Source organism: Trachurus japonicus, chromosome 7 (genome assembly GCF_045865225.1).
Source record: "Trachurus japonicus isolate A0001 chromosome 7, Traja_1.0".
In the NCBI taxonomy this organism is placed as follows: Eukaryota; Metazoa; Chordata; class Actinopteri; order Carangiformes; family Carangidae; genus Trachurus; species Trachurus japonicus.
In genome coordinates, this window is record NC_140913.1 from 26539681 (window position 1) to 26567374 (window position 27694).

General features: G+C 41.1%; 2 protein-coding genes across 3 annotated transcripts; one reads left to right on the forward strand and one right to left on the reverse strand.

The window, feature by feature from the left end:
* The first annotated feature begins 5621 nt into the window (after window positions 1–5621).
* LOC146984912 (glutaminase liver isoform, mitochondrial-like) lies at window positions 5622–24601 on the forward strand. Of its 2 annotated transcripts, none has more exons than XM_085782529.1 (18): window positions 5622–6003; window positions 7767–7857; window positions 10177–10298; window positions 13559–13688; window positions 13773–13852; window positions 15073–15236; window positions 15664–15722; window positions 17545–17577; window positions 17661–17719; window positions 18180–18246; window positions 18357–18407; window positions 21061–21237; window positions 21345–21476; window positions 21687–21779; window positions 21906–21967; window positions 23098–23174; window positions 23330–23393; window positions 23525–24601. In XM_085782529.1, the coding sequence occupies exons 1-18, from the start codon at window positions 5792–5794 to the stop codon at window positions 23679–23681; spliced, it is 1830 nt and encodes a 609-aa protein (XP_085638655.1). In that variant the 5' UTR covers window positions 5622–5791; the 3' UTR covers window positions 23682–24601. The 2 variants fall into 2 exon arrangements, with proteins under 2 accessions (XP_085638655.1, XP_085638656.1); XM_085782530.1 differs by having other exon boundaries at window positions 7770–7857.
* Window positions 24562–26788, reverse strand: spryd4 (SPRY domain containing 4). Its single transcript, XM_085782532.1, has 2 exons — window positions 26598–26788; window positions 24562–25516 (listed from the first exon to the last, which is right to left on the reverse strand). The coding sequence occupies exons 1-2, from the start codon at window positions 26731–26733 to the stop codon at window positions 24975–24977; spliced, it is 678 nt and encodes a 225-aa protein (XP_085638658.1). The 5' UTR covers window positions 26734–26788; the 3' UTR covers window positions 24562–24974.
* Window positions 26789–27694: the final 906 nt, after the last annotated feature.

A 27694-nucleotide genomic window follows, 5' to 3' on the forward strand; every position in this document is an offset into this window, starting at 1 on the left:
TGACAATAAAATCCATTCATCATATCTCAGGACAAGATAGCAGATTATAAATAAAACAGATCTTGGTTCAGCAGCAGGACGTCCTGGTTTGAGTAATCTCAAGTTTAACAGGAGTGATGATGCCAACAAGTCCAGCAACAAAAACACTTCAGGAATTTAAACAGCCTGTTTACCAGCTGAATCAATAATGTGTGTTCGTAGTACAATAGGAGGCGTACACACACACACACACACACACACACACACACACACAAGGCCATTCAGTCTGAACACCCTGTGCAGTTTGCTGTGTCAGGTCAAGTAATTGTTGCTGTGTCACATAAAGAAAGATGAAGTGGCAGTTCTGTTGGAAGGGGACACATTGTAGGCAGTGTAGTTATATCACAGCTGTTAACGCTGGCTCATCAGTGTGGACGGACGCAGAGTGGGCCTATTGCGTGGTGTATTTATAATTACATGCAAAAAAAAGTCAAAAGATAAGACTGCAAGGAGAGAAAACAGATCTACTGCGGAGCAATATCAGTCGACATCCATTCATTCATTCATTCATCTACGTATCTTGTCTTTTTTTTAAGACTTGAACACCGGTGCAGCTTCGACCGATGTACATACAGCGTGAATCGTGAATACAGAGTCCACTTCAGCACAGCTCTCCTCTCCTCTCCTCTCCCTCCACACATCCTCTTTTCTCCGCGGCCCCGACTGTACGCTGCCTTCTGCCGTCTCGCTGCTTGCACACACAATAGGCCTCTGTGTGCACGCCGGCCCACGGAATGCTGCGAGATGGCAGAGCAGTGGGATAGCTGCATGGTGAGGATGGGGGTTGGTGGGCGAGGAAGGGTGTGGAAGCTCGGAGGATGAAGGAGGAGGTGGGGGGAGGTGAGGTGGGGGGTAGAGGGGGGAGAGTGTTGGTTTGAGGCTGAGAAGGTAGGAAGGGAAAGAGATGGCAGTGACGGAAGGAGGAGGGTGGTGGTGGTGGTGGGGGGGCTGGCTGATCTTTTCACAACTGTACCGGCGCACAGAGGCTCCAGGGGTCTAGAGGGTGTCTAGGTTTCGGCAACAAGTGACCGCAGCAGAGGGGGGGTGGGGGTGGGAGGGAGGGGGGCTGTGCTCCTCTGTGTACACACACACACACACACACACACACACAAGCTGGTGACAGGAGGGGAGTCGGCAGCACCGAACCTGGGGGTCTAAGGGGAGAGGAGACGACAGACGAGCCGAGCCGAGCCGAGCCCTCCGAGGGTGGACATTTCACAATGTATCATGTCCCTTGTGTGGTTTAGTTCAGTTTAGTTTAGTTTGTTAAGACCCCCATTAGCTGCAGCAAAACCACAGCTATTCTCTTCCTGGGGTCCGACAGAATTATATGTACAATGAGAAAACATCAAAACAAAACATAAAACAATCTTGATATACACATTCTGCGACACTATATAATATAACTTGGTTTGGTTTGGTTTGGTTTAGTTTAGTTTAGTTTAATTTAGTTTAGTTTAGTTTAATCTGGTTTGGTTTAGTTTATTAAGACCCCCATTAGCTGCAGCAAAACCACAGCTTTTCTTCCTGGGGTCCAACTGAATTATATGTACAATAAGAAAACATCAAAAACACCAGAAACATTATAAAAGCAAAACAAAACATAAAACAAGGTGAGCTTTAGACTTCCTCACATCTTGATATACACATTTTGAGACACTATTTCGTATAATTTGGTTTAGCTTAGTTTAGTTTAGTCTGGTTTGGTTTAGTTTATTATGTACAGTAAGACCCCCATTAGCTGCAGCAAAACCACAGTTATTCTTCCTGGGGTCCAGCAGAATTATATGTAGGCTACAATAAGTAAACATCAAAACAGACACATTATAAAAGCAAAACAAAACATAAAACAAGGTGAGCTTTAGACTTCCTCACATCTTGATATACAATATATCATATAACCTTGTGCCTTATCCTTCATTGTATTATACACAATGTACCATATTATGCCGTATACCAATCAATATCACACCCATAATGTATAAAACTTTACTGGCGTAGATGTTTGTTGTAATTAACCACAAGAGACAAATAAGAAAAGAGAAAAGAGCTGATTTAAAGACATGAAGCCATTTTTTTTTTTTTTCTGAAACACGACTTCACTAAATAGCCCCATGAGGATGAGGATATAATGCTCATTGCAAAATTTGAAAACCAAGTTAGCCATTGGATTTTTTTCTTTTCTTTTCTGTCGTGGCACAAAATGTAAAATTTCCAAAGGAAGATCCATGTTTTTACCTAAAATAAACCCCCTCTCTGAACTGTGGCCATGTTGGGACATCTCAGACTCGGGTTGTCTCCGCGGCCTCAGACTTGGCTCAACTTCCATCAGTTCAAGCTGTTCTTTGTCAGCTTCCTGCAGACGACGTCAGCCTGAGCTCTACTTACTCTCAGCTGAGCCCTTGGCGCATCATTAGCATACTCCCATACACCACCTGTTAGATGGTGTGTATGTGCACGTGTAGTTCAAGTGCACCCGATGGAGGAGATCTTTGATATACTGTGTAGCTAATAGCTGCACATAAGACTTATTGTTAACATGATGATGAAGTACGTTTTATCTCAGGTCCAACAGAGGTCAAAGAACTGGTGTCAGAGATTCAGTCAATCGTTTTTTTTAGCGGTAGGACTCGTCTTCTGGGGACCATGAACGTCGACACGAGTTAAAATCTGTGCAGTTTGTGGAATAGTTGAACACATTTCACACACACTGCATAGTTAAAACGACTTTCTTCTCTTGTAGACAGGCCAGGTGGAAAACAACTACAGTAATTAGAAAGTTCAATATGTGACATGATTAATTTAAACTGGAGTGAAATAACACTGGCTTATTCTCGCTCTTGCTCAGAATAAAAGGTGACAGGCATTTTAGGTGACATCACTCTATGGGCTGCAAATGAAAATTTTGCTTAATTGATAAGGAAAAGAGTAGAGCTGTCATGTCGCCAGTCAGAGCTGCAAATTGAATGACTATTGAGTCGACGTTAAAAGAGTTTGTGGTTGCTGCAGCTCAGTAAAGAAATGCTTTCAGGGAATTTGTCCAGAATTAGTCCAGATCTGATGAATGACACCACAAATCAGCTTTGGGTGAATAGTGACCACAAACTTCAACCTACATCTGGACATAAGTGTAAATCAGACTTGACAAAATCTTAACTTAAACTGTGTCATAGACTTTTGAATGAAGTAATTTAGATAGATAGATAGATAGATAGATAGATAGATAGATAGATAGATAGATAGATAGATAGATAGATAGATAGATAGATAGATAGATAGATAGTTCTCTCTCTTTCTCTGTGTGTGTGTCTGTCACTTTGAGTGTGTGTGAGGAGGTTGAATTCCTTTCACTATGGGTGGCACATGGATAATGACTCTTATCCTTTGATTCGAGAGCGACATTAAACGATGCATTAAATCCCTAAAAGCATTTAACAGTTTCTAATAAGGAGCTTTGTTTCATGCACCGTTCATATTTCATGCCTTCACTTCATATCTTAAAATGATTACCATGCAGGCGGTGAACAGCGCCCAGTTTGGGGCTTTAGTTATAACTCGAAATGGGTCAAATCCAAGTGTTTTTGACAGTTCAGTCCAACATGTGTGTGGCTGCCTGAGTAGAGTATGTCTGAGGCCCAGAGGGGGTTTGTGTGATTTAGAAAAATAAGCAGTGGCATCCTTATGAAAATGGTCGTGTTATTGCTGTAATGTGGCCAGGATAGGGTGATAATGATAATATAAGTGAAGTGTTTTCGAATGAATATATCTCTTTATGTTACCATATTTATTACAATGAAATTACAGATATAACTCAGGCTTTTCACACTTGTTTAATGATCTCAGAGTGTAATATTTTGTCCGATTAACACACTGTCCCAATCATATTTCAACAGGTACTACCCCCTTTCCTTCCTTAAGACCCCAAAACTGGCTGTCCAAAGTGGCCTCTAAGCCAGGGCTTTATCCAGACCTCCAGATTACTGAGCCTGAATCAAAGCACCAGACCCGGTATGTTTCTTTTCCTGTGTGAGGTGGAGGGGGGAAGAGGTTAAGTTTGTGCAGGCTTGGTGAGTGCAGTGAGGGGGGCTTTCTCACACAAGATGGAGGGATGAAGGGACAAAGGTGGCATTCATTGGCCCAGGAATGGAAAACATTTTCTCCTGAAAACAGAGAAGCTACAACCGGCAGAGGTATAGCGCAGAGAGGCCATGGGTTAGCATGCACCCCTTTGGAGAAGTCACATGCCTAGAAAATGCAGAGAGGAGACCACCAGAACCCAATGAGGCCTTGTTTATTTGGTAATGGAGATAATATCGTGTCACCGTGGCGTGTAGGCGTCTGCTCAGAAAGTGACACTGCACAGTCGTGTAGAAAAGCGTGCAAAAAAAGGTAGAATGTGAATGTGTAGCATGTGTGCTGTGAAACCCAACATGGGTGTGGTGGGTTATCATCAGGATCTGTGACCATATCCTGAATCATTTAAATTCCCATTGTAAGTAGAGCAGAAGGGGGAAACAAAACACAGCTCAAAGGATAGATAGATAAATAGCAAATGATTCATCTTTCTTGCACGTTTTAAAACGCTCCATCACAGCCAGGCACTGTCTTCCACTGTGCTCTCACACCACATCAAAGACCAGGAAGCTGGGGCCTCAAACTAAAAAGAAAAGAAAAAAAAAATTCACAAATGATACAATAAAGTGCGTTTGAAGCACCAGGAAACCTGCCCCCAAAAAGAAACCCTCTGGAGAGGAAGGATCTCAGGCACATGATGACTGTGATGTGTCTTCTCAACTAAACAACAGGGAGTCCGTGGACAGAGATTGATCCGAGTGAGAGTCAGAGGGTCCTGGAGTGAGTGTGCCACCTAGAGGCCGAGGCAGTAACGCTTCAAGCCCGTCAGTGTCCGAGACTCACCATGGGGTGTCGCCATCTCACAGCAGTATGAATGATCCTGAGTGGCACAAACCTATCACCTATTTTTTTTTTTTTTTACCCGACAAGACATTAACACAACTAATTCAACCACTAATACATGTCCATGTTTTGATTTAATTACTAACAGATTAAATCTAACTAATGACACCTTCTTCAGTGAGAAGTTCACCATGACTCAGGTTGTGTTACAATCAGCTGACTTCCCAAGTGAATGTCACACTGGCCACAGATATTTGAGATGCAGCACTTGAAATATAGGCCATGTGTAGATGTATATTTATATTCTGACTCAGAGCTTATGGTAAAAAATCTGTCCTCTTATTATTAAAACACTCATCATAATTAACAGTAATAATGATAATAGCAGCATGATTATGATCATATAGTTTTTATTAATCATTAAAAACATTGCAGCATGCATAAAAGCTGTAAAAAACAAAAAGATAGACACATTAATTATAAAAATATGTATAGATATGAACCCCAACATGCTCTGTTAATCAACAGTGGACGGTCATACCTGGTTGGCTGAGTCAAACAGCAGCTGGTTTCAGTAGCTGGTTGTTGACCCCTCGGTCTGAGCCAACATGCTGCCTGTGTCACAGCCCCGCCCCCCCCCCCAGCCCCGAGCAACAGCCTGTACTTGCTGCAGTCTCAATGGCAGCAGCAGCTATTAAAGCTCTGAGGACCAAGGGGCACTGGTCACAAAAACCTCTCTAAATCAACTGCTGGGGCAAAAAAAGAAAAAAGAAAAAAGAAAGAAAGGAAGAAGAAGCTCTTTTGAATTATTAAACATTAAGTCCTACTTATCACAATGCATTGCCTGAAAAGTCTGAGGACAGCTAACCCGGGAATCTTGCAGCTGTTTAAAAATGCAGGGATCTCCGCCAGAGTTGGAGCCGACAACATTGTTTTGTCCAGGACGCAGCAACCTGTTCCTCTGCCCTGCTGGGTCGCAGCATCACCCCACACCCACAGAGCCTTTCATCACCAGAAGGGGCCTGAAGTGGACCAAGGACACTCCAAGTAGGTCACAGTCGGTTTGTAAACGAATAAATCAACATTAATTAAGCCGAAATCATATTCATTAGTCTTCTCTGTGATTTTGTCGCCGATATTTCAGAGTTGAAATCATTAGCAGGTTCCTATCGGGAGAGCAAGCTGCTTGGTGTGCAGGTGGTTATAATATAAAACAAGACAGACTGTGCTTTAACCAATAAGATTGCTGAAGATCAACACCAATTATTTCTTAAACTACTACCTTTAATAAAAAAAAAAACATGAAATGAACTATAACAAAACCTCAATCAGGGGGAAATTAACCAGTGAGTCTTGACCCAGCTATTAGCAGCACTAGGAAACAGACACAAACACATTACATGTTGTTTGTTTATTGACATCAGCTTCAGTGTAATAGTAAGATGTGGATTCGAGGGATCAGAGGGGTCTGAGACATTTCTTGGCTGTATGGCCTTTGATTTCCAGGAACCTTCTCAGGTTGTTTGGCCTTTTAGTAAAGCACGAAGGAGATAAAAATAGCCAATCTGTTTGTTGTCATTAAAGCCAGAAGTAAGCGATCCGGTCGTTTTGGCTAACTTCCTGTCAGCCGATGGAGTTAGCAGTCCCCGCCCTCGTCCCTACGTCTCCACATTCACGCGCATCCCTTGGCTGCACACACAGAGAGGACTGCCCCTCTATGCCGTTCTCTCTCCTCATTGGATAAAGGTTGTAGGATACAAGGAAAGTTTTCTCCTCGGCTTACAGCAGAGCAGAGTGACTGACAGACCCGTGTTTCAGACCAAACACTCTATATAAGTGATTGCTGTTGGAAGATATAACTATTTAAGACTTATATTAACACAAACATTCCGCTTACTTCTGCTTTAAGGGTAAATTAATTTATAATGTCTTATTTATAGAGAAGATAATCTGAAATAGCTGTAAAATTTAAGTGTTTTTAAGATGAAAGTCCTTTATGAACAGATAAAGAGCAGGAGTGTTTGTAGATTTTTATCTGATATATCTGCAGATATTTGGACAGACTGAGCTGCATACATCAAGGTTGAGGGGTTTTAGTAACTGTCACTGCATCATAATTGTTGCAAACTGCAAAACTGAGCTGCGTTAGAACGACTCTAGTCACAAACAACATCCAATAGTCATCATGACTATGTGACATTATGTAGTCAATGGCTTTACTAACGGTTAGTACATTGCACACTGATACTTCATAGACGATAAAAACCACAGGTCTCAGTTTTTGGTTCATCAGGTTAAGATAAATCTTTCCAACGTAAAACCTTTGCCAGCTACTAGATTCATTAGAGAGACTCAGCCAAGCTACCAAGTCATGTCTAATAATGTGCTGTAGCCACTCTGACAACTCCCTAATAATCTCTTTAATAAATCATCTCCCTAATAAATTAATAATTCCCATTTTCTCTTGGAAACGCAGCGAACAATGACTATTTTCATTGTTATATTTAACACCTAGTAAGAAAATGTAGCTGTAGTCGGCATTTGTCGTTTGCTTCTAGCATTTACACCAGAAATATGTTATGTAATAATATTCAAAATACCGGTGTCTACGTTTAGATTAAACAATCAGGTCATTGCCTCCACTCATGTAGCTAAAGAACAAGGTCAGTATCTGGACGTTTGCCAGCATTTTCACTCGAGGCCATGGTGTTGACATGTAAACATTGACATACTGCTGCTGAGGCTTGTGACCGGGATCTAAATCTAAAACTGTATGTATGTTGTGTATGTTGTCGTTGTTGTGTTTTCAGTAGAAGTAGGTTAATGTCCAGTATGGAGGACCTACTTTTCTACACCATCACTGAAGGCAAGGAGATGATCCCCCTCTCCCAGTTCATCTCAGTGAGTCGACAGCATCATCATCATCTTCACACACACACGTCCTCACATGTCAAACACTGATACGGCTTCTTGAACTTGTCTATAGTGTGTGTGGACACACAACAGAGACACGCTGTCCCCTACACAGCAGCACTGCTACTGCTACTGTTACTGTACATACTATGTCTCCGAAAACAACTTTGACTTTGGTTAAATCAACCTTGAGGCGTGTTGGAAATCCGAGCCAGCAACAGAAACACAGAATACCTCCAGAGGAACGTAGGCAGGGGGTCACGTTTAAAATGTGTTTAGGACTCTTCTTATGTAATAATATACGTAGTAGGTGTGACATTGAGCAGTGAGGTAATAACGACCCGACAACATACATACATGCACACACACACACACACACACACACACACACACACACAGGCACGTTACTGCAGGACCTGAGCCGCAGTTATTTATATTTTCATAGTCTTGCAAAGGGGCCATTCCTGCTTTATACATATTTCAGGAGATGAGCAGGACACAGACTGTGGTGGGGCGGTTTTTTTTTTGCTCTCTGATAACTGATAAAAAGTACTGCATCCTTTTAGACTCTGTGGTGCAACCTTTTAGGTATAGTGTCATAAAAAAAAAAAAAAAGCTCTAACCTGGACATCTGGTGACCTCGGTGTCTATGGCAACTCAAAAAGGGCACGCATTTAGCAGAAGAGACATGTGTCAACACAGGTGCCTTGTTGTTATGCCACGCATGACTGGACGTGTTTGTAGAGGTGACTGCATGGGGCAGGACAGAGATGGAGAGAGTGTCCCCTGCATGTCGATAACATCAACGCTGTCCAACTTGCTGTCACTTAGACTTTTAATCAGTCCACACTGGATTATTATTATTAGCATCAGTTCATTCCTGTGTCTCTTGTTTGCAGTGAAGGCAACACAGAATAAGAAAACACTGTATCCATTACAAGAAAAATACTTTTTTTTTCAATTTTATTTTTAATGTCTTTCTTCAGTTCATCCATATCATATATACACATACACACAAAAAACAAAAACAAAAAAAGCATACCCTCTCATGCGTACATATACTGATTCAAGTCAAAGTCAAAATAATTTATTAGTCTCCCATGGGAGAAATTTCTCTCGGATTAATACGATAGTAAATGATGTTACTAGTCATTGAATCAGTAATAATAACATAACACAAGTATCAACAAGAAAAATACATTTAATTTCAGAAAGTTGAGGGAGATTTCACTCCATTTTCTTATTTTTAAGTATTTATCGGCGTTCATATTTGGTTTACATAAGATTTTTCTTTCTGTTACATACATACGAAAAACTGAAGTTATTCAAGAAATGTATAAACTGAACGGTCAAACAAATAACAGTTTTGCAAACAACTTAGGCTCATTGGACTGTTTCTGCCATTCTTCTAAATCACAAATACACTTGGACAGTTCTGAGATAGCATAGTTTGACAATGTTTCACATTGGTAGATTTAAGTATTTGCTTATGGGGCCCCATCTTGTTCTGAAAATATCCATCTTAAGATGAAGGTGTGCTGTTATCTTCTCCATCACATGTACTGTACCTTTTTAAAACATTTTCAATTGTCATTAAATCTCTAATTCTCATTTGCTCAGTTCATTTAGGGAAGAAAAGCTCCTCCACCCCTCCTTTAATTATAAACTAATGAACAGTTAAGATGAAGCTACTGAGCAGTGAATTGTCTGGAAAGTACTGTTCATTTGTGAACATGTAACAAGGAGAAAATGACTTTAACAACTAATTGATTATCAAGGGTTGTTGTCAGCATTCAGTAAACTTTAGCATTTCCTGGCCTGAAGGTTTAAGAATCACTCAGACATGCAGTAAGAGCAGCAGCAGCCGCCGTGTGTTCGGTCTGTTTGCTCCGTGAATCAGTTATTAGCAGAGATGAGTCAAAAAAAAACACTGGAGCCTCTCTGGTCAGGAGGGTCGTGCACATGGTGTCCCCAAAAATAGACACACGTGGTTTTGTCCAGTGACTGAGAGCCAGACGTGTGACTTGTGCGGGAGCTTCCAGCCTGTTACACCTGTATTTCTTCCTTTAGAGCCATGTGGGCACTCGGAGCCTTTGAAGTCCCATAACGATCTAGTCCATCTACACATGTTTGCTATCCTGCTAATTGGCATCACATAAACACTGCTGCTCATGGCTCAAAGTCTTTGATACAGTCTCTGTCATTTACGGCTTCCTACTCCCTCTCCCTCTCTCTCACACACACACACTCTCCCCCTCCCTCGTGTATCCGTTTAATAAAAGCCACTATGTTTTCCCTCCTCTGCAGGCTCTGAGGAAAACGGGTTTGTTGACGTCTGACCCTCGGCTGCGTGACTGTGTCCGTCAGATGCGACAATCCGCACGTGACTCTGTCGGGCCGGTCATGATGGACAAGAAGTTTTTCAAAAGGTGGGGAAAGACTTGTTGATTTATGGAGGCCACACAAACAAACAAACAAACAAACACAGACACCTGTTTTCTCAGAAGTTAACACTAAATTTACATCAGTACATAACCTAGTGTTACCTCGGGTTTAAACAGATTTAGATTAGTTTATAGAAACTACAGATTAATCCAGGAATGCTCAAAAATACCTTAGAAAAAACATGGTTTAAGGTCAAGACCAGGTTTAGGTGGGTGTGCAAGGACATAAGGTTAGTCCAGGTCTAACCTAAGTTCAGTCTTTCATACTTTTTTGTGCTTATGTAAAGACGATTATCTGTGGTCAGCGCTATTTGAGTCCAAGGGACTGACAGAGGCAGGCGTTTTTATGGCTGACAGCTGCTACTAACCAAATTCACATGAGCACATGGCAGCCAAAGCAGCAGCAGCAGCAGCAGCAGCAGCAGCAGTGGAGTGCACGGGATAGAGAGAGAGAGATAGGGGGTCTCAGGGGCAGTTAATGAAAGGGCATCATTCTGGTTGAGCTCCAGACTTTTGGCAAATCACATTAATAGACTCAACAAGATCAGTGCAGCTCCACGCTGGCTGGCCGACTGACTGCTGTCCAAACACCATCGTCTCCTTTAGCTCACAAATGCAATTCACTCAGGCTTCATCTTTTGGCCTGGAACAACAACACAGAGCTGCACAGCCTCGTCATCATCATCATCATCATCATCATCATCTTCATCAAACTTAATTGGCCGGATTTGACTTTCTGTGCTTGTTTAGTTTTTTTTTTTACATTTGTGAGGTTATCCATTCTTGAGGAACACTCAAGAGCTCCCTATAAATACACTACTAGAAATAGACGGAGCTATCTTCAACTTTTCTTTTTTCTTTTTTGGAGGGGGAAATGACCCATGTGAATAATGCAAACTCTCTCTCTCCACTCTCTTCCTCTGGTGTCCCAAAGCCTCACGCTATAGCATCATCGCCTTGGATCAGTGAGGGCTGCAGCCTGCAGGACAGATATTTTAGTTCAGACAAGCTGCGACTGAATGTTTATGATTTTCCTTGAGAGCATAAAGAACCGCCGCTCAATTACATAATGGGAATCTATGATTAGTGTTTAGCTGGGTGTTTATTGCCTTATACTGGTCACTTTGAATCGAATGTGATGAAATAATAGATGAATAAAATAATAGAATATATATAAATTGAGGAGAATTGATGTGCATTTTTGCAGTACCAGCCTCAGTGGTTGAGTTGAAGACGGTATGAGATGCAAATTTTGTCGCAAAAGCTTTTTGAGCCATAAATACGACGATACAAGATTTTGTTTTGTCTTGAAAAATGAAAAGGCGTAAATCCACCTCCTGCAGAAAACAGACGTTTCAAAGCGAGCCCTTCTTTAAACTGTTATTTTATTTATTTCCCAAACATCAAATATAGGAAAAAAGAACACACTTAGATTGTATGGCGCATACAAAAGCCTGGGCAACCCCCCGCCGAGCCTGTCCTTATTAAACCCCTCTGTGGCAGATATCACAGCTTGCAAACATGCTTTGTAGCAGCTCAGCGTCGTTCTATTCTTGACGTAGAGAGCTCACCCACTCCTCACTTCATGTTGAAGTTCTGGGATATTTTTAGGCGGTCTCGCACACACACACCACACGCAGCATGTTTAAGATCATCTACCCACAGATTTTACAGAGAGGAAGTCAGTGAACTGTGGGGGCCGCTCCAAAAGCTCCAAAAGCTCCATCAGCTCGTGTTTCTTGAAGTGGTTCACGGTGGATTTGGAGGTCTAATTTGGGTTCATTGTCATCCCGTCAGCTTCATTTCACTTTAAACTTCTCGACTCCGCGGCCTTTTCCATCCTGAATGTGCTGATTACTTAGTTGAATCCACTCTCCTTCTGATCTGTGCAGCGTTTCCCTGAGTCACCGGCCGTCACTCCACCCCAAAGCCGAAAAGCGGCAACACCACCCATGCTTAAGAGCTAATTAGTTAATGAGATATAGAAGTTGTATTTATATTCGAAGGAACACTTTTTTTTTTAAATGATCTGTTTGCTGCAGACGTTGTGTTCACATCCATCTCCAAAATATTGGATTGTGCCTGAATCCTATGGTCATCTAATTAACGAGTAAATTACCATTTAAAAGAGTTGATTATTCAGTTTTCCCAGTGAGTTCAAGTTCAATAAACTGTCACTGACTTTCATGATGTTCTTGAAATTTGGTTCCCATGCTTAATGAATCTGTTTAAAGCCTTAATTCACCAAAACTTCCTCACTCATCACCCGTGACACCTGCGGAAAATAGTTTGGATGTTATTTTCTAAGATTTCTGCTTCAGCCCTAATACACTGGAGCTGAATAGAATTTCATTTATATGCAGAAATATGTCGCTATTAATCAATTTAAGAGTTATTTTTTTCCCACAGCAGACAGTTTGACAGGTCACAGCAAAGCACCACCAGCTGTAAATGATGATTATGTAAATAAATATTGGCTGAAATCCACTGAGCTGCTTCGGTCTGAGAGCATCGTGTCTCACTGACACCTGAAAACAACACATCATCATCATCATTAACGTTATTTAGTAACACCTGTTGCTTTTCTCACTGTGACGAGTCACAATGTGCTGATGTGAAAATGCTCCTGATGATCGGACTCGACTCATTTGCAGTCCTGGTTTGCTCTGCCGGCATTTAATGGTTCAGATTTAATTAGAAAAACAAAAACAACAAATCAAACAGATGCTTTCTCAGTTAGGATAGACATAAGAGATGTCTGCCTCAGCTACAGAAATGAAATTACATCAAAGAATTAAACAACATTAGACAAACTTTATATCTTCTCTGAGCCAGAAGACACGACGTCAGCTGTTTTTATGGGGAATATTATTGCTGCAAAGTGGTTTGAAAAAACTGGATTATTAAAAGTAACTGCGACTATTCTGAAAAGATAGTTCATTTAACATTTTATGTAAATGCTTAATGCTATGAGCACCATCATCATCATCATCATCATCATCATTCAGTTTGTGTTGCTAAGATACCACAAGGGAAAAGTCAGAAATTAGACTCTCTTTGTAATTTGGATGAAACCAGAATCATCCTCGAGTCTATTACTCTCCCTCTGGAGACTGTTCAAAATCAAATTGGTGTTTTAATGTAAAAAGTTTATTTTTCAGCTCCTTCAGTTCTGTTATCAGTCATTTCAGCATCTGTCCGCGTAGTCTTTGTTGTCTCACCGTCAGTCGTCTGTCCCTCTCCAGGTGTGTGGGCAACAACATCATGCTGCTCACTAAGGCCTTCAGGAAGAAGTTCATCATCCCCAACTTTGACGAGTTTACCCAGCAGATTGATAAGATGTTTGACAGTGCACAGCAGCAGGAGGGAGGACAGGTAAGTGACACAAACACCTGCTTCAGTGTTTTATGCTCATTCAGTCCAGCACGTGCACTCAACGTCGTTTACCCCTCTTTGCAGGTAGCTGATTACATTCCTCAGCTGGCCAAGTTCAGCTCCGACCTCTGGGGTGCGTCCCTGTGCACGATCGACGGACAGAGGTACGGTGACATCTCAACAATAACATCACAGAAAGTTAGGGATATTGGGCTTTCGTAAGAAATTTCAGAAAGCACCTATACTGTAAAATGCACTATAACCTTTACAGGTGAACTTAATTTGACCTTCTCTAAACTTTTAGATGCACAATTGTTCAGTCTTTCAGTATTTATAACATGCTGTTCTCTAACAAGGTGATTAACCACAATAATCACAACCATGAATCCACCACTAAATGTTCTGGTTCAGGTACAGTTTGTATTGAAACAGTCCTCTTCATCCTATTGGTCAGTGTTTTAGGAGTAGGTTCGTTACCTCTAATTGTCGGTGCAAGCTATTTTTAGAACGGCGGAGCAGAGCCGCGAGCTGCTCAGAGCTACGCTACGGAGGCTCATGGGATTTCTTGGTTTCCCTCATCAAACTCATCAAATCCACAATCCAACAACTCCAAAACGCTCTGGTGGACAAGTTGTGACCTGCACATTCACCACGCTATGAGATAATAACAGAAAGTTAAGAGACGGAGTTGTTTTAGAGGTAAATTCATGCAAAACCGCTGATGCGCGTTCCCGTTGGGCGCAGTTTTTCGACAAGCAGTCTCTGCATTTACCTCGAAAACAACTCTGTCTCGTAACGTTCTCATAGCGTGGTGAATGTGCAGGTCACAACTTGTCCACAAGGGCGTTTTGGAGTTGTTGGATTGTGTATTTGATGAGTTTGATGAGAGAAACCAAGAAATCCCATAAGCCTCCGTAGCGTAGCTCTGAGCAGCTCACGGCTCTGCTCCGCCGTTCTAAAAATAGCTTGCACCGACAAATAAAGGTAACGAACCTCCTGCAAAACTATAGGGATTATGGCAATGGGCCAATTTGCCAAAATGTTGAACTATCCTTTTAAGACACTGACATGTTTTGTTGTGGTGTACCCACCGCTGTTGTTAGCTTTTGTTTCAGTACATTGTTTGAGATGAAGAAATGACCACTCCAGACTTCTACTTGCCCTACTTTCATGATATCATCTCACTGTAGCATGAACGTTTTACATTTTCCATAAATTTCACCTGAAAGTCGAATATCCCTAAATAACGTTTTGTGCGTAGTCTAAATCTCCACTCTGAAATCCTCCATCGTGTGCACTGCATCACTAACAAACCTCCATTTTTTTTTTTTTTTTGGTTTGTTTTGTTCCCCGTGCTCCTCCATGTCATCCTCATGTGATGCAGATACTCTGTGGGTGACACCAAGGTTCCCCTCTGTCTGCAGTCGTGCGTGAAGCCCCTGGAGTACGCCATCGCTGTGCATGAGCTCGGCAGCGAGCGCGTTCACCAGTTTGTGGGCAAAGAGCCCAGTGGGTTCAAGTTCAACAAACTGTCTCTAAATGAAGAAGGTAAGTGATTAGTTGCCTCCAGGTGTCCTTCCACAGAGTGCACACAGGAAGAAATCCTAGTTGTGCAAAAAGTAAAACTGCAAAAGACAAAAAAAAAACACCTTCTGCTGTAATATATTGTTGAGAAATCTTGGTATGTAATTTCAACAGTTTCCTGGTTGTTGAAACAGAACAAATGTAGTGCGAGAAAATAAAAGTTGCCCTGATGGGCCTGTAGCCAGACTGTTTGCAATTTTATCTCCTCACCTTTGTAGCTTCTTCCTGTTGCAGACTCTCTGAAGCAAACAGGAGTGTACTCTATCTGTCCGGTTTATTAGCCGATGTTACTCTAAGCCCCCCCTCAGGAAATATAGTCTCTAATCTCACACTTTATTGCTCTTGTGGTTAGGGACAAATCAGTGATAACATGCTCTCATTTCTCGTTCAGATAAACCCCACAACCCGATGGTGAACGCTGGAGCCATCGTCATCAGTTCTTTAATTAAGGTACTCTAACATCTTAAATCCTCTCAACAAAAACACACGTGCTTTCCTTTTTTAAAGATATGCACACAAAACATATTACGTAGCTGATCGTCATTAATCAGCGTATCAGGACAAAACTAAAACTATCTCAGGAGGTGACAAAAATAGACTTGGTTTTTAATCCTCGACCTTATTAAATGTTTTCCCCTGTGAATTACAACTGTTACGCTGCGCAGTCTTACGAGACTTAATTACAGTTTAAAAGGTGAATCAGTCAAGACTTCAAATCTAATGATGAGAAACAAGGAGCTAAACAGCACAGTCAGACTTGTACCACTAATATAAGAGGTGAACAAATGAAGCTTTCCTTTTTTTCTCAAACCTTCTGTAAAATGCGCATTGCACAAAATTAAGCAACATTAGATCAATTTCATTTGTTTCAGATTTTATGCATTTCACTGATCAAAATATGTCACATTTAAAAGTTGTTCCTTTCTATATAATAATGATAATAATAATAAACTTTATTGATAAAAACAGTGCTTAGAAGGCAGCAGAGGAACAAAAGTCACAGAGAAAACACAAAATAAAAACGATAGATAAGAGAAGGTAAATATATTTTTAAAAAAAAGTTATAACTCAAGTAAAATCACAAAAAGTCTCTCTGATAAAAGTATGTTTTAAGAAGGGATTTAAAACTGATAATTGACTGAGCCGACCTGATCTCTCAAAGCAAAAAAGCTTGTGGAGTGAAATAAAGTTTTGGGTAGAATAAAGCTTTCTGGTACTGAAAAGACTGTATTCATTATGATTTTAATGGCCTCAGTGATTAAACCCCTTAATGATTCATAATTAATGACAGAATATATTAGTATATTAGTGTGTTTTGTACTCTCACAATCAAAAATGACGTTTTTTGCACAACCCTGAAAAGCAGTGAACAAACACACAAACGCAAGAATGACGTCAGCTGTGACATACTGCATCTTATCACTCATCTGTTGGCTGGTGAGCAGTTGGACTATGGTCAACATCGGCCGACTAAAACTACATCTGTGAGCTTTGGCCCAATAGTAACGGGTGGGTTTTTAGTTATATAAGGTTGTGTTTCTGTGTTTCTTGAGGTTTATCGTATGTAGGTCAGGTTCAGCGGCGAGGGAGGGACTCTGGGTTGGGGCTGACAGCAGGGGTGTGTGTGCACTTCTGGCCAATTACAGCCCTGAGAGCAGAAGGTGTGTTAGCCTCCCTCCCTTGTGTATAATTGTAGAGGGAGGCCATATTGCCTGAGTAAAGTTTGTGTACCGTACTTTATTTACATATTACACCTAGGCGGTGGATATTTTCTGCACTTTAAAAGGATAAATAAAATGCAAAGTTGATAAAAAAAAGCAGTTTTTGATGTGAAGCCTGAAGTTTAAATGTCACAAACGTACAGTAAATGTTCTGTACAAAAATAAGAAGAGAAACTACTACACGTGATATTTTATATCATCTTTACCCTTTATAGATAGAGTCGTTAAATACTGGATGGGTCTACCGTTTCTGTTGGGCAACTTTTACAGCCTGGTAATGATCCTTTACCGGTCCATGAAACTCAAGCACGGCCATAAACAGCCCCCGCCTCTGCCCCCCCCCCCCAAGCCACAGCGAGCACGTTGCCACATAGACGGACAGGCATGAAGGCATCATCATCATGTCCACGACGTCATACATCAACACCCACCCAAGATTAGAATCAAAACTATGCTTCACTCACTGTCAAAGTACTCAAACACTGCCCTCTGTAGGGACTGACTCACTGTTTCTCCCCCCCACCCCCCCTCCCCTCCTCCTCTGTCCACAGCCACATTCAAATAAAGCAGAGAGGTTCGACTATGTAAGTAAATACTTTTCGCTTTCACTCGTGTTTCACTTTCACACAGCTGGACCGTCTGTAATTTTATTACGATGTTATTGCAGGTGATGGAGTTCCTGAAGAGCATGGCGGGTACAGAGTTTGTGGGCTTCAGCAATGCGACGTGAGTACGAGGCTTGAATGTATTTTTATTTTCGAACATGTATAAAAATAAAAAAATAAAAAATTGTATGTAACATTGTACATACAATAGATAGAAAAAAAAGAGAAAACCCAACAAAATATTAAAATAAAGAGCTAAGACATAACAAAACACCGCACATTGTTCGAAAAAGGAAGTGGGAAGAAGTACAATACTTATTTTAATTTCCCACCCCTTTTATCTGCTCTTTGGTTTGCAACTATACATCCTAACTACAGTACATAATAGACCTATATAAGTATATACCATGTGTAACCTTAATAAATATCTATATAAATATATAATTACAAAATTAAATATATACTACATCATTATCCATATAAGTATATAATTACAAAAATATATTCTATATAAAGGGCAAGATGCAGCCAGAGAGCAGAGCTGTTCAGCTTCCTCAGTCCTGTCTGTCTTGTTTTTGCAGTTTTCAGTCAGAGAGAGAGACCGGCGACAGGAATTATGCCATTGGTTATTACCTGAAAGAGAAGAAGGTGAGTTTTTATCATGTTTTCTTTTTTTATTTAATTACAATAAAGTCTGTCTGAATTAAATATATTGCTTCATACCCGCTGACTCTGATCGTAAGCCGATGTCCTTGCAGTGCTTCCCCGACAATGCAGATATGACTGCCGCCCTTGACTTCTACTTTCAGGTGAGGCCGTTGGGTTTTCAACAGTGTTGTGTGCTCTGTTGTGGGTAAAAGTTTGAAGATATGGTTTGACATTTTAGAAAAGACGATTATAAACCCTCTTGCCAAAGTTTGAGTTTGTAGAGAGAATTGATAAAACTTTCACGCCCTGTACGATACAAATGAAATCTCTGCCAGCATCAATTTAATTTAGCCCAGCATAAAGCCTGCTCTGGTTGCCTAGGAACTCGATAGTGACAACAAGGCAGCATGAAGTCATTACATGCAGGCAAAGATAATAATCTCCACACCTACCTGATTTACCACTTTTTTTTTAACAAATTGAACAAACAAGATTTAACATTTTATTACTGAGCTTTATTGAACGTACACGACATCCAGCTGTGCAGCTTCCAGCTTCACTCTGACAGGAGTTTGTTCAGAAGACACATTTATATTTATCTCTGTTTCACAGGTACAAATCCAGTTCGTTTTGAATAGATGCTTTTTGACTGCACTGGGATGTGACAATCTTTTGTTGCTTAACTTTCTGTGTGATCTCTGTATTTAAATGCGAGAAAGCAGGAAATCTGCAGGTCTTTAAAGTTTCATTTCTCTCTCCTGAAAAAATGAATTTGAAGGTGAAAAAGTCATTATTTATAAAGGTCTTCAGTATTTTTCTTGCCTGCTGTAGGCAGTAATAATATTAGTTAGAAAAATATTTTTGTGTCTGATTTTATCAAACAGTGAAACATGAAAATCTCCGGCACTTTTATTCCAAACCTTTGACTTTACGATTTTACTTTCTGCTATGTTTTATTAGTTTAAAAACCCACTGATCAGTTTTCAACAAGTCCAGGTTGAATATGTGTTGATTTATGATATAATTAGTTACTTACACAGCTTGAAAGTATCAATGCAAATTTGCCAAACATATCACCTCTAAACCTCATCACCTAACTGGTTTCTGTAATTTTACAATAACCATAATACTAGTATTACAATTCTTTCTATTATGAGACAGAAATATCTTGAAATGTCTTAACTTTAATCTATTAACAAGTCAATCTCAAAGAACATTAATCTATATTTTTGATTAATTGTGTTTCTTTATGTAGGAAGCATAAAATCATCATTTCAGCTGCAGCAGCCTGGCACATCTGCTGGTCAGCACAGTACGGATGAGACATAATCAAATTTCACGCTTGTTGCGCTTTTTGACTACAGAGACAAAAATATGTTAATGAGAAAAGCTACAGAGCTCGTGAGTAGAAACCTCCTCCCCTTGTTCTTTAAACAGCCTCTTTTCTTTGTGACATTAATTCTACGAGATGCTGGAGACTTCCCCCTTTGAAATTCTCCTTGATGTTGACGTCTTTGCATCACATCATTTCTGCAGAGTTGTCAGATGCACATTCATGCAGCAAATCTCCAGCTGCGCCGCATCCCAAAGGTGATTTACTATAATCAGTCCTGGTGACTGTGGAGGTCACTAAACATCGCCGAGCCCATCACGAGTCTTTGATTTGCGACATGGAGCTTTATCATGCTTGGAGTGGCCTTTAAGAGATGAGGAGGCTAAATTGTGTCTGTAAAAGGCGATGAAAATGGATAACAACAACAACAACGCTCAGATAGACGTGTGGCGTTCAACGTGTTGTGTTGTGCCTCTGAATTGCTTCTTTTTTCTGGTCAGCTATAAAGGTTGGTTCGTGTGCTTCTGACATTAAAAAATTATCTTCAACTGTCAATAATTAAAGGCATTTATATACATTTACAAGTGACTGTCATGCTTAAGAGATCCACGCTGCATTAAAAATTGACCAGGTACTTAAAGGTGGCAGAGCAAAGAAGGAGCAGTGATGGAGCAAGAACAGGACGTCACTGGAAACTGGACCTCGGATATTGACTGATTTTTATTACCTTTAGATGCAGATAAATAAGCAGTTTCTCCTTTTCCCACTATTTTTATTTTATTTATTTACCTTTATTTAACCAGGAAATCCCGTTGAGGTCTGAGATTTTACAGCCGTGTGGCTAGAATTGAGTACGTTCACACTTGGAGTGTTGTTGATGTGCATTGTCCCTCTTGATCAAATAAAGGAATTGAATTGAATTGAATTGAATACAAGAGAGACCTGGCCAAGGTAGCAGCCATGTAAAATCAGTCGATACAATTTTATTTTTTTTATTTTAAACCTTTAAACTCGGAAATATATTGAGGAGCAACCTCATTTGCAATATAGCCGAGACAAAACATTTGAGGACAAGGCATAAAACAAAATGCTTGAGACATACAAGCATATCCACGGACAAGACACAACACAAAACGTTTTAAGCATACAAGCATATCCGAAATACAAAATACCAAAAATACCAAAAATACCAAAAAGTAAAGTGACAAAGATAAATTGAAAACAGAGAAGTCTAGTTAAAAACAGGAGCAGTCGGGGGTAAAATAAGATGCAGTTATGGATTTAAATTGTCCTAATGATAAAAGTGTGGTAAGTTTCAGATGGTTTTGCAGAGTTTTTGCACAGTAAGAAGGAAAAAAAAACAATAAAACAAAACCCAGATACTCACAACACTAACTGGCTGCAACTTTTCACCTTCTCTTGCAAGTTTTCTCATAAATGTTTTTATTTATATTTATTTATTCTTTTTTTTCCTGTCACAGTTGTGCTCCATTGAGGTGACCTGTGAGTCAGGAAGCGTCATGGCCTCCACGCTGGCCAACGGAGGTATCTGTCCAATCACGGGCGAGCGCGTGCTGAGCGCTGAAGCGGTTCGAAACACCCTGAGTCTCATGCATTCCTGTGGCATGTACGACTTCTCCGGACAGTTTGCTTTCCATGTGAGTCACAATAATTATTGATCGTCTTATGACTCCCAAGTGTTGTCCAGTCATCATCAGATGTTTATTATTTTTTATTAAATATTTTGCTTGTCCGTCTTGTTCAGGTGGGCTTGCCGGCTAAATCTGGTGTTTCGGGCGCCGTGCTGCTGGTGGTGCCCAACGTCATGGGTATGATGTGCTGGTCCCCACCGTTAGATCGGCTTGGAAACAGTGTTCGTGGCATTCACTTCTGTCAGGTATGCATAACATAATGGGTTTTTTTTATATACTGTTATTGGTTTTTAGTTTTTAAGGGTTGAGAGTGAGCCAGGGCAGACTACATTTCAATGCATTGACTGTACACCGTACTTTTTAATATGACAAATAAACTAACTAACTAACTATTACAGTATTATCAAATGTATCCATATCTGCAGCTTTCAAATATTCGAATTTTGATTCTCCAGGAGCTGGTGTCTAACTTCAACTTCCACAATTATGACAACCTGAGACACTTCACTAAGAAACACGACCCCAGGAGGAGATCAGATGATGATCCAGTAGGTTCAGAGCTGTAAAAAGTAGATTTTCAGCTTCATATGACACATATTGGGTTGACTTAGAAACACTACAGGAGGATTTTTATGTGCTTTTCATTCATTGATGTTATCTTTTTGACCCTTTAGAACAAGTCGGTGGTGAACCTGATGTTTGCAGCGTACAGCGGTGACGTTTCTGCTCTGAGGAGGTCAGTCACCAACAGAGAGACTGCCTTTCATTTCATTTCATTTCATTTCATTTCATTTCATTTCATTTCATCACTTGAGTAGTCGACAATTATTAGAGCGACACAGTCTTATAATCTTAGAGGTGGATCAAAGTAGAAACCACTCTCATGTCTAAACACAAAATATATATTATCTACACCTGCAAGCAGTTATAGCTTATCTTAGCATGAGGACTGGAAATGGGGGATTCAGACTCAGTCTGCCTGTCAACATCTTTAAAGGGCACTAATTAACATCTAATACTTGTTTATTTGTATTTAATCAAGTCTAAGAGGCAAGGCAAGGTAATTTTATTTGTATAGCCCGTTTTTACAAATAGTTTGTCTCAAAGGGCTTTACACAGAAGGAGAACTTGTGGTTTTATGAGCATGGCAAAACATTTTTTTTAAAAAGCAATATCTAACCCAGTGATTCCCAACCTTGTTTGGCTCATGACCCCATTTTGATATCACAAATTTCTGGCGAACCTGCGATCACGTGACTGTGGCCATCAATCAAGATGCGCCAGCTCAGATATTTCTATATGCTGCATTTTATTTGAACTCGATTTATATTTGAGAAAGTGAAAGTATAGAGTACAGTTGTTTAAGATTGTGTGTGGTGTTTTTAATCATAACAATAACAATTTAATTTTTTTATATCAATTACTGGACATTTCAGGCAACCCCATTTGAATTCCAGGCGACCCCACATGGGGTCCCAAACCCAAGGTTGAAAAACACCGATCTAACCTGTTAATTACCGAGCTTTAGAGGTGCTGCCTGTTGATCTTTCTTTATCTTTGGACAGAGCCAGGCTACGTGTTTCCTCCTGTTTACAGTCTTTTAGCCGAGCTAAACCGACCGCCTCCTGGCTGCTTTAGTTTTGCACTTTGCAGACAGTGATATTGATCTGCTCATCTAACTCTCATCAACAAATCAAGCAAGTCTATACTTTTAAGAGTTCAATAGCTGCTCTTTAAAACATCTCCTTCACTCACGTAATTACAGGGATACTCAGCTCCTCTCAGTGCTGTTTTATAAAGTTTGCCATCACTCTGAGTTAATCTTTCCATGCATGTTTTCTCTCTGCTCCTCTGTTGCTCCTCCAGGTTCGCCCTCTCTGCCATCGACATGGAGCAGAGAGACTACGACTCACGCACAGCGCTCCACATCGCTGCAGCTGAGGGTGACGCCTCATTATTAGTTCATCCATTCTTTAATACTCTCGGCTTTAATTCAAACATGAACGAATGAAATGTGACATTTGCATTTGAATGTTTGAGTCTAGTTTGGAAATATCATCACAAATGATAAGATTTCTTTCTTTTTTTTTCATTCCAGGTCACGTGGAAGCTGTAATCTTCCTGACTGAAGTATGCAAAGTGAATCCTCACATGAAAGACAGGTAGGCGATTTAAATACAAACTCATTCATCTGATGTTAGATTAAAAAATGGTAGAGAAATCTATCCATCTCCATATTACTAACTCTAACAATCTCCATCCATCTCCATATCCCCATTGTGCCATCCATCAGATGGGGGAACACACCCCTAGATGATGGCATGCAGTTTGGCCATGATCTTGTTATTTCCATCCTGCAAGAGTACCACCGTGCCATCGCTGACAGCGAGGCGCCCTGCGAACCGGAGGAGCCGAAGGCCGCGCTGGATACGCTGAAGAGCATTGTTTAAACCACAAGGGATCATGAGGGTTTGTAATGGAAATCAATTCATGTTATTATGCACCTGAGGGGACTGAGAGGACACAGGGTAACTGAGAGACGAGTGAGTGAGTTTGAATCTTCTTTGGACTGATGAAAAGTTGCACAGTGGTGCATCAGTACATATATATATATACACATACTGTATATATATAGACAGGGAATGTGTTGCCTGGTTGTAAAAACCATTTATATTAATTCTGGCTTGATTTGGCTTGCTGCTTCTGATCAGAAATGCCACTGAGATGTACATATCAAATATATTTTTGCTTATTTATTTTTAAAAATATTTTACTGCATTATTATTTTATTTAATCAAGGGATTTCATCATCCCCCCTGTGTAATAACTGTGTAAATATTCCTGAAGGTGCTTGTTAATTATTCTACCTCAGCAGGAGGTGTTGCATTTGTGCCTTAATACTGGAAGGACTGTTTCACTGTAGTTGATGTGAGCTCATTGAGGTTTATACGCCAGATTGTTCACTGCTGTTACACCATGGTGTTTGTACGAGTTGTTTTTATATATCTCTATTTTTTGGAGAAATTATTCTCCTTTCATTAGTGGGAACCCATTTTATTGGTTACTTATGTGTCACAGAAACATGTGCATATCTCAGACGCTGGGACCAATGCAAATTTAGGTTATTCTAACACATAATGTATAATTAATGTGTGCAAATGAGTGTTGCAAAGTTATGCACGACAACTTATTATACAGTTGAATCATCTCAAATGAAAAGTCACTGTTTTATTCAAACTCTGGCAAAGACACAATTCGTCTGATTAACTTCATCTTCAGTCTGTCGCTGTAAATATGTATCTTTTCCTGCTGTACATAACATGAGAGCAGTTTGAGTGATGATATTTTATTAAACAATATACATTATGAACATGAGACTGAAAAAGGTTTTGTGCAGATTTGAGCTTTGCAACTGTCGGTAATAATGCCGTAAGACAGACAGACAGACAGACAGACGTGTAAAAAGAAAGGACTTGGCAGTTAAACGTTCCTCTCGGCGACACACCTGAGAGGTTACACATGAGGTACACATGAAAAACAGCTTCTGTGATACGAGCGCCTGAGGTCGGATGATACACAAATGTATGAACTTGCATTGTTAAGAGTCATGATTATGAACCAGCTGGCCCACAGGAAGAATTAACAAACAAACAATCATCTGAAGTGAAGCTGTACGGTTTCCCAAAAAAAAAAGATATTGCTCTTTCGTGTTTCGCCGCCGCCTCTTCACAGTTTCTCCTGCGTCACTTCAGACCCTCTGGTTCCTCCAGACCGGAGTGTGTGAGCAGCTCCCCGTCCCAAAGTCCAAACGCGGGGCAGAGGGGAACCTTGAACTGAACCTTGACGCTGTGGATGATCCTCGGCTTCTCCACGTCCACCAGCGCCAGCAGCCCGGCCTCGTAGTCGAGCAGGATGCCCACGCGGTCGGGCTTCCCCACCAGCGTCACCGGAACGAGCTTGTTGCTGGTCATGATGAACCACTTGCGCTGGGCGAAGCCGAACACCCAGGACGAGCTGTTGGTTCCCACGCAGTCGTCCCGGGACATCAGGGCCTCGGCCACGCCCAGGCGAAACTCCTGAGACTTCTTCACCGTCACCTCCCAGTAGTGTCGCCCGCCGCTGATCTGCTCGTCGCCGAACACCACGGCCCAGTCCCGGAAACGCTCGGGGTTGTCGGGCACGTGGCTGGGGTCCAGGCCCAGCATGCGGTAGATGATCCCGGTGTCTTTCTTGAAGAGGTCCAGACTGCTGTGAGCCGTTCGTTCATCAAGCCTGAACTGCAGATCTACAGAGAGTAACAAAGTAAAAAGGAGGAATTAAATCTGAGATCAGATGAATTTGATATTATTTAATAATAATAAAAAAACCTCACTGGAATCTGTGAAGCAAATCATGGTTGGCGTGAGATATCCTTAGCTAAAATGGACTTTAATTTATAGTGCTTCTCAATTTGGGGCTCATTATTTTCTCCAATGACACTTCAACATGTCAACTACCGACCCTCTTATTAGTGGATGAGCCTGCTAAGCCACAACTGCTCAAAATGTATCATTATGCACAGTATTCATAGTAGAAAAAAAGCAAACAATCTACAAACCTAACTGAACCCTTTCCACAGTCTAAACCACCGTGCCACTCCTCATTACTGTTATTACTTCCACCTGTGCTTCTGCAGCCATGACAAGTCAGACTTTCTGCTGTCAATTAGATCTTAAGAAATCATAGCCTAAGGTAATTATATAGGCAACTAATATCAACATGTCATTTAGCCTACAAAATGACCACACAAATATGCAGCCAATCTTCTCTCTACTATAGCCTATAGGTTTTTCTTGCATGTCTCACTGACATTACCTGGTCAGGTATTGTGTTAAGTAGCCTAGATGCAACACTGGGAAGAAATTAGGTGTTTTAGATGAATTGCTAGTTTGTGATTGATAATAAGTTTATTATAGGCCTATTGAGAAAAAAAACATCTGAATTATATTGCAGTAACGTTACATGTACTAGTCCTTTATGTGTGTAGCTACTTGTATAAGTGCTTGTGTGAATTATTTCAGTGCAAAGCTGCTTAAACCTACTGAGGAGGCTTAAAGGAAACAAGGGCTGGAAGTTTCCGCCACTTCCTCGAGTTTCCCTATTTGTTTTCGTTTTGGATAATTATCGATGGTCACTTCGTTAATGAGGCTACAGCGTGTCCGGGATTATTATTATTATTATGACAGGAAATGTTGTTTAATAGCAGGAAAAGTCCAGAAAAACACCAAACATTCCTCATCCTCCGTCACCTTACAGGGGGACATTGACCTCTGAGCTGCAGCTCCTCTCCTTTTAAGTTGTGTCACCGTCACTAAACATTAACTCACTGCTCCGCGTGGCCGTGGACACGAGGCATCTCCTCTCCGGCAGACTGACCGCGCGCCGCTGTCGGCTCGCCGCGCAGGTGACGGTCCGTCCCGCGAGGCGACAGACCCGCAACGCTGCAACAAGAGGCGTCGCCATGTTTTCACTGTTCCTGTTGTTGCTGCTGCAGCTGCTGCTCAGTGCTGCTCACATGTTTCAGCTGCTTCTGCTCAGGAACGAGGAGCCGCCGCCCGCACTGCCGCCCCCTGCAGGTCTGGAGAGGAACAACAACACACACACACACACACACACACACACACACACACACACACACACACCTGACTGACCGACACATCAGCACCACGGACAGCAGCAGCCTTAATATAATACATCCATGGTCACACCTGGGGAGTCCGTGGTGGGTCAATCAATATCAATATGATCAAAAAGGGGGTCACTGTGTACCAGGGCCGGCTCTACGCAGGGGCAAGAGGGGGCAGCACCCCCTCAAATAAATGTCTTGCCCCCTCAAATCCAAATTTTAGAAGTTGAGAAAGCACATTTTAATGTACTCAAAAAATTTGTATATTACAAGTTGACAAAATTATCTGCAGTAGCACAAAAATCCGCTGAAAAATGGACACTGTTCTTTTCTAAAATGTTCTGTTCTTTTTTTTTTTTTTAGTATTCTACCTTTCAGTTTTGTAAATCTTGACCACAGACCCCCCCCCCCCCCCCCTTCTCAGAGTACACCAGAATGCTTCACTCACATTTTAAAATCACAAAAATTTTCTGGGGGGGATGCCCCCAGACCCTCCTACAGGGGTTTAGCTACTCACCTTTTTCACTCCCTCTGGGTTTGCAGGTACGTATATGCACCCCTAACCCCCCATATAATGTGGCTCTTTGCATTACGACAGTAACAAATTTGGGCTCTAAGACCCTGGTTGGCCTCCCGGCCCCTAGTTGGACAGGTCTGAAGGTAGAGGCCTGACAAAGTGCAATCCACTTCTCCAGGTTGGGGTTGGACACTGTTACTATCAGCACGGAGAAAAAAAAGTGCTGGAGCATGATGTGTTCACATGATGCCCCCTTCACATTTCTGACTGCCCCCTCATAT

Excerpts from the sequence above, each read along its gene's own strand:
- LOC146984912 (XM_085782529.1), top strand. The coding sequence starts at position 5,792 with ATGCATTGCCTGAAAAGTCTGAGGACAGCTAACCCGGGAATCTTGCAG. Across the intron at positions 6,004-7,766 it reads GTGGACCAAGGACACTCCAA|TAGAAGTAGGTTAATGTCCA; the intron begins GTAGGTCACAGT and ends TTGTGTTTTCAG. Across the intron at positions 17,720-18,179 it reads GTGGGCTTCAGCAATGCGAC|TTTTCAGTCAGAGAGAGAGA; the intron begins GTGAGTACGAGG and ends TTGTTTTTGCAG.
- spryd4 (XM_085782532.1), bottom strand. The coding sequence starts at position 26,733 with ATGGCGACGCCTCTTGTTGCAGCGTTGCGGGTCTGTCGCCTCGCGGGA. Across the intron at positions 25,517-26,597 it reads GTCCACGGCCACGCGGAGCA|ATCTGCAGTTCAGGCTTGAT; the intron begins GTGAGTTAATGT and ends TACTCTCTGTAG.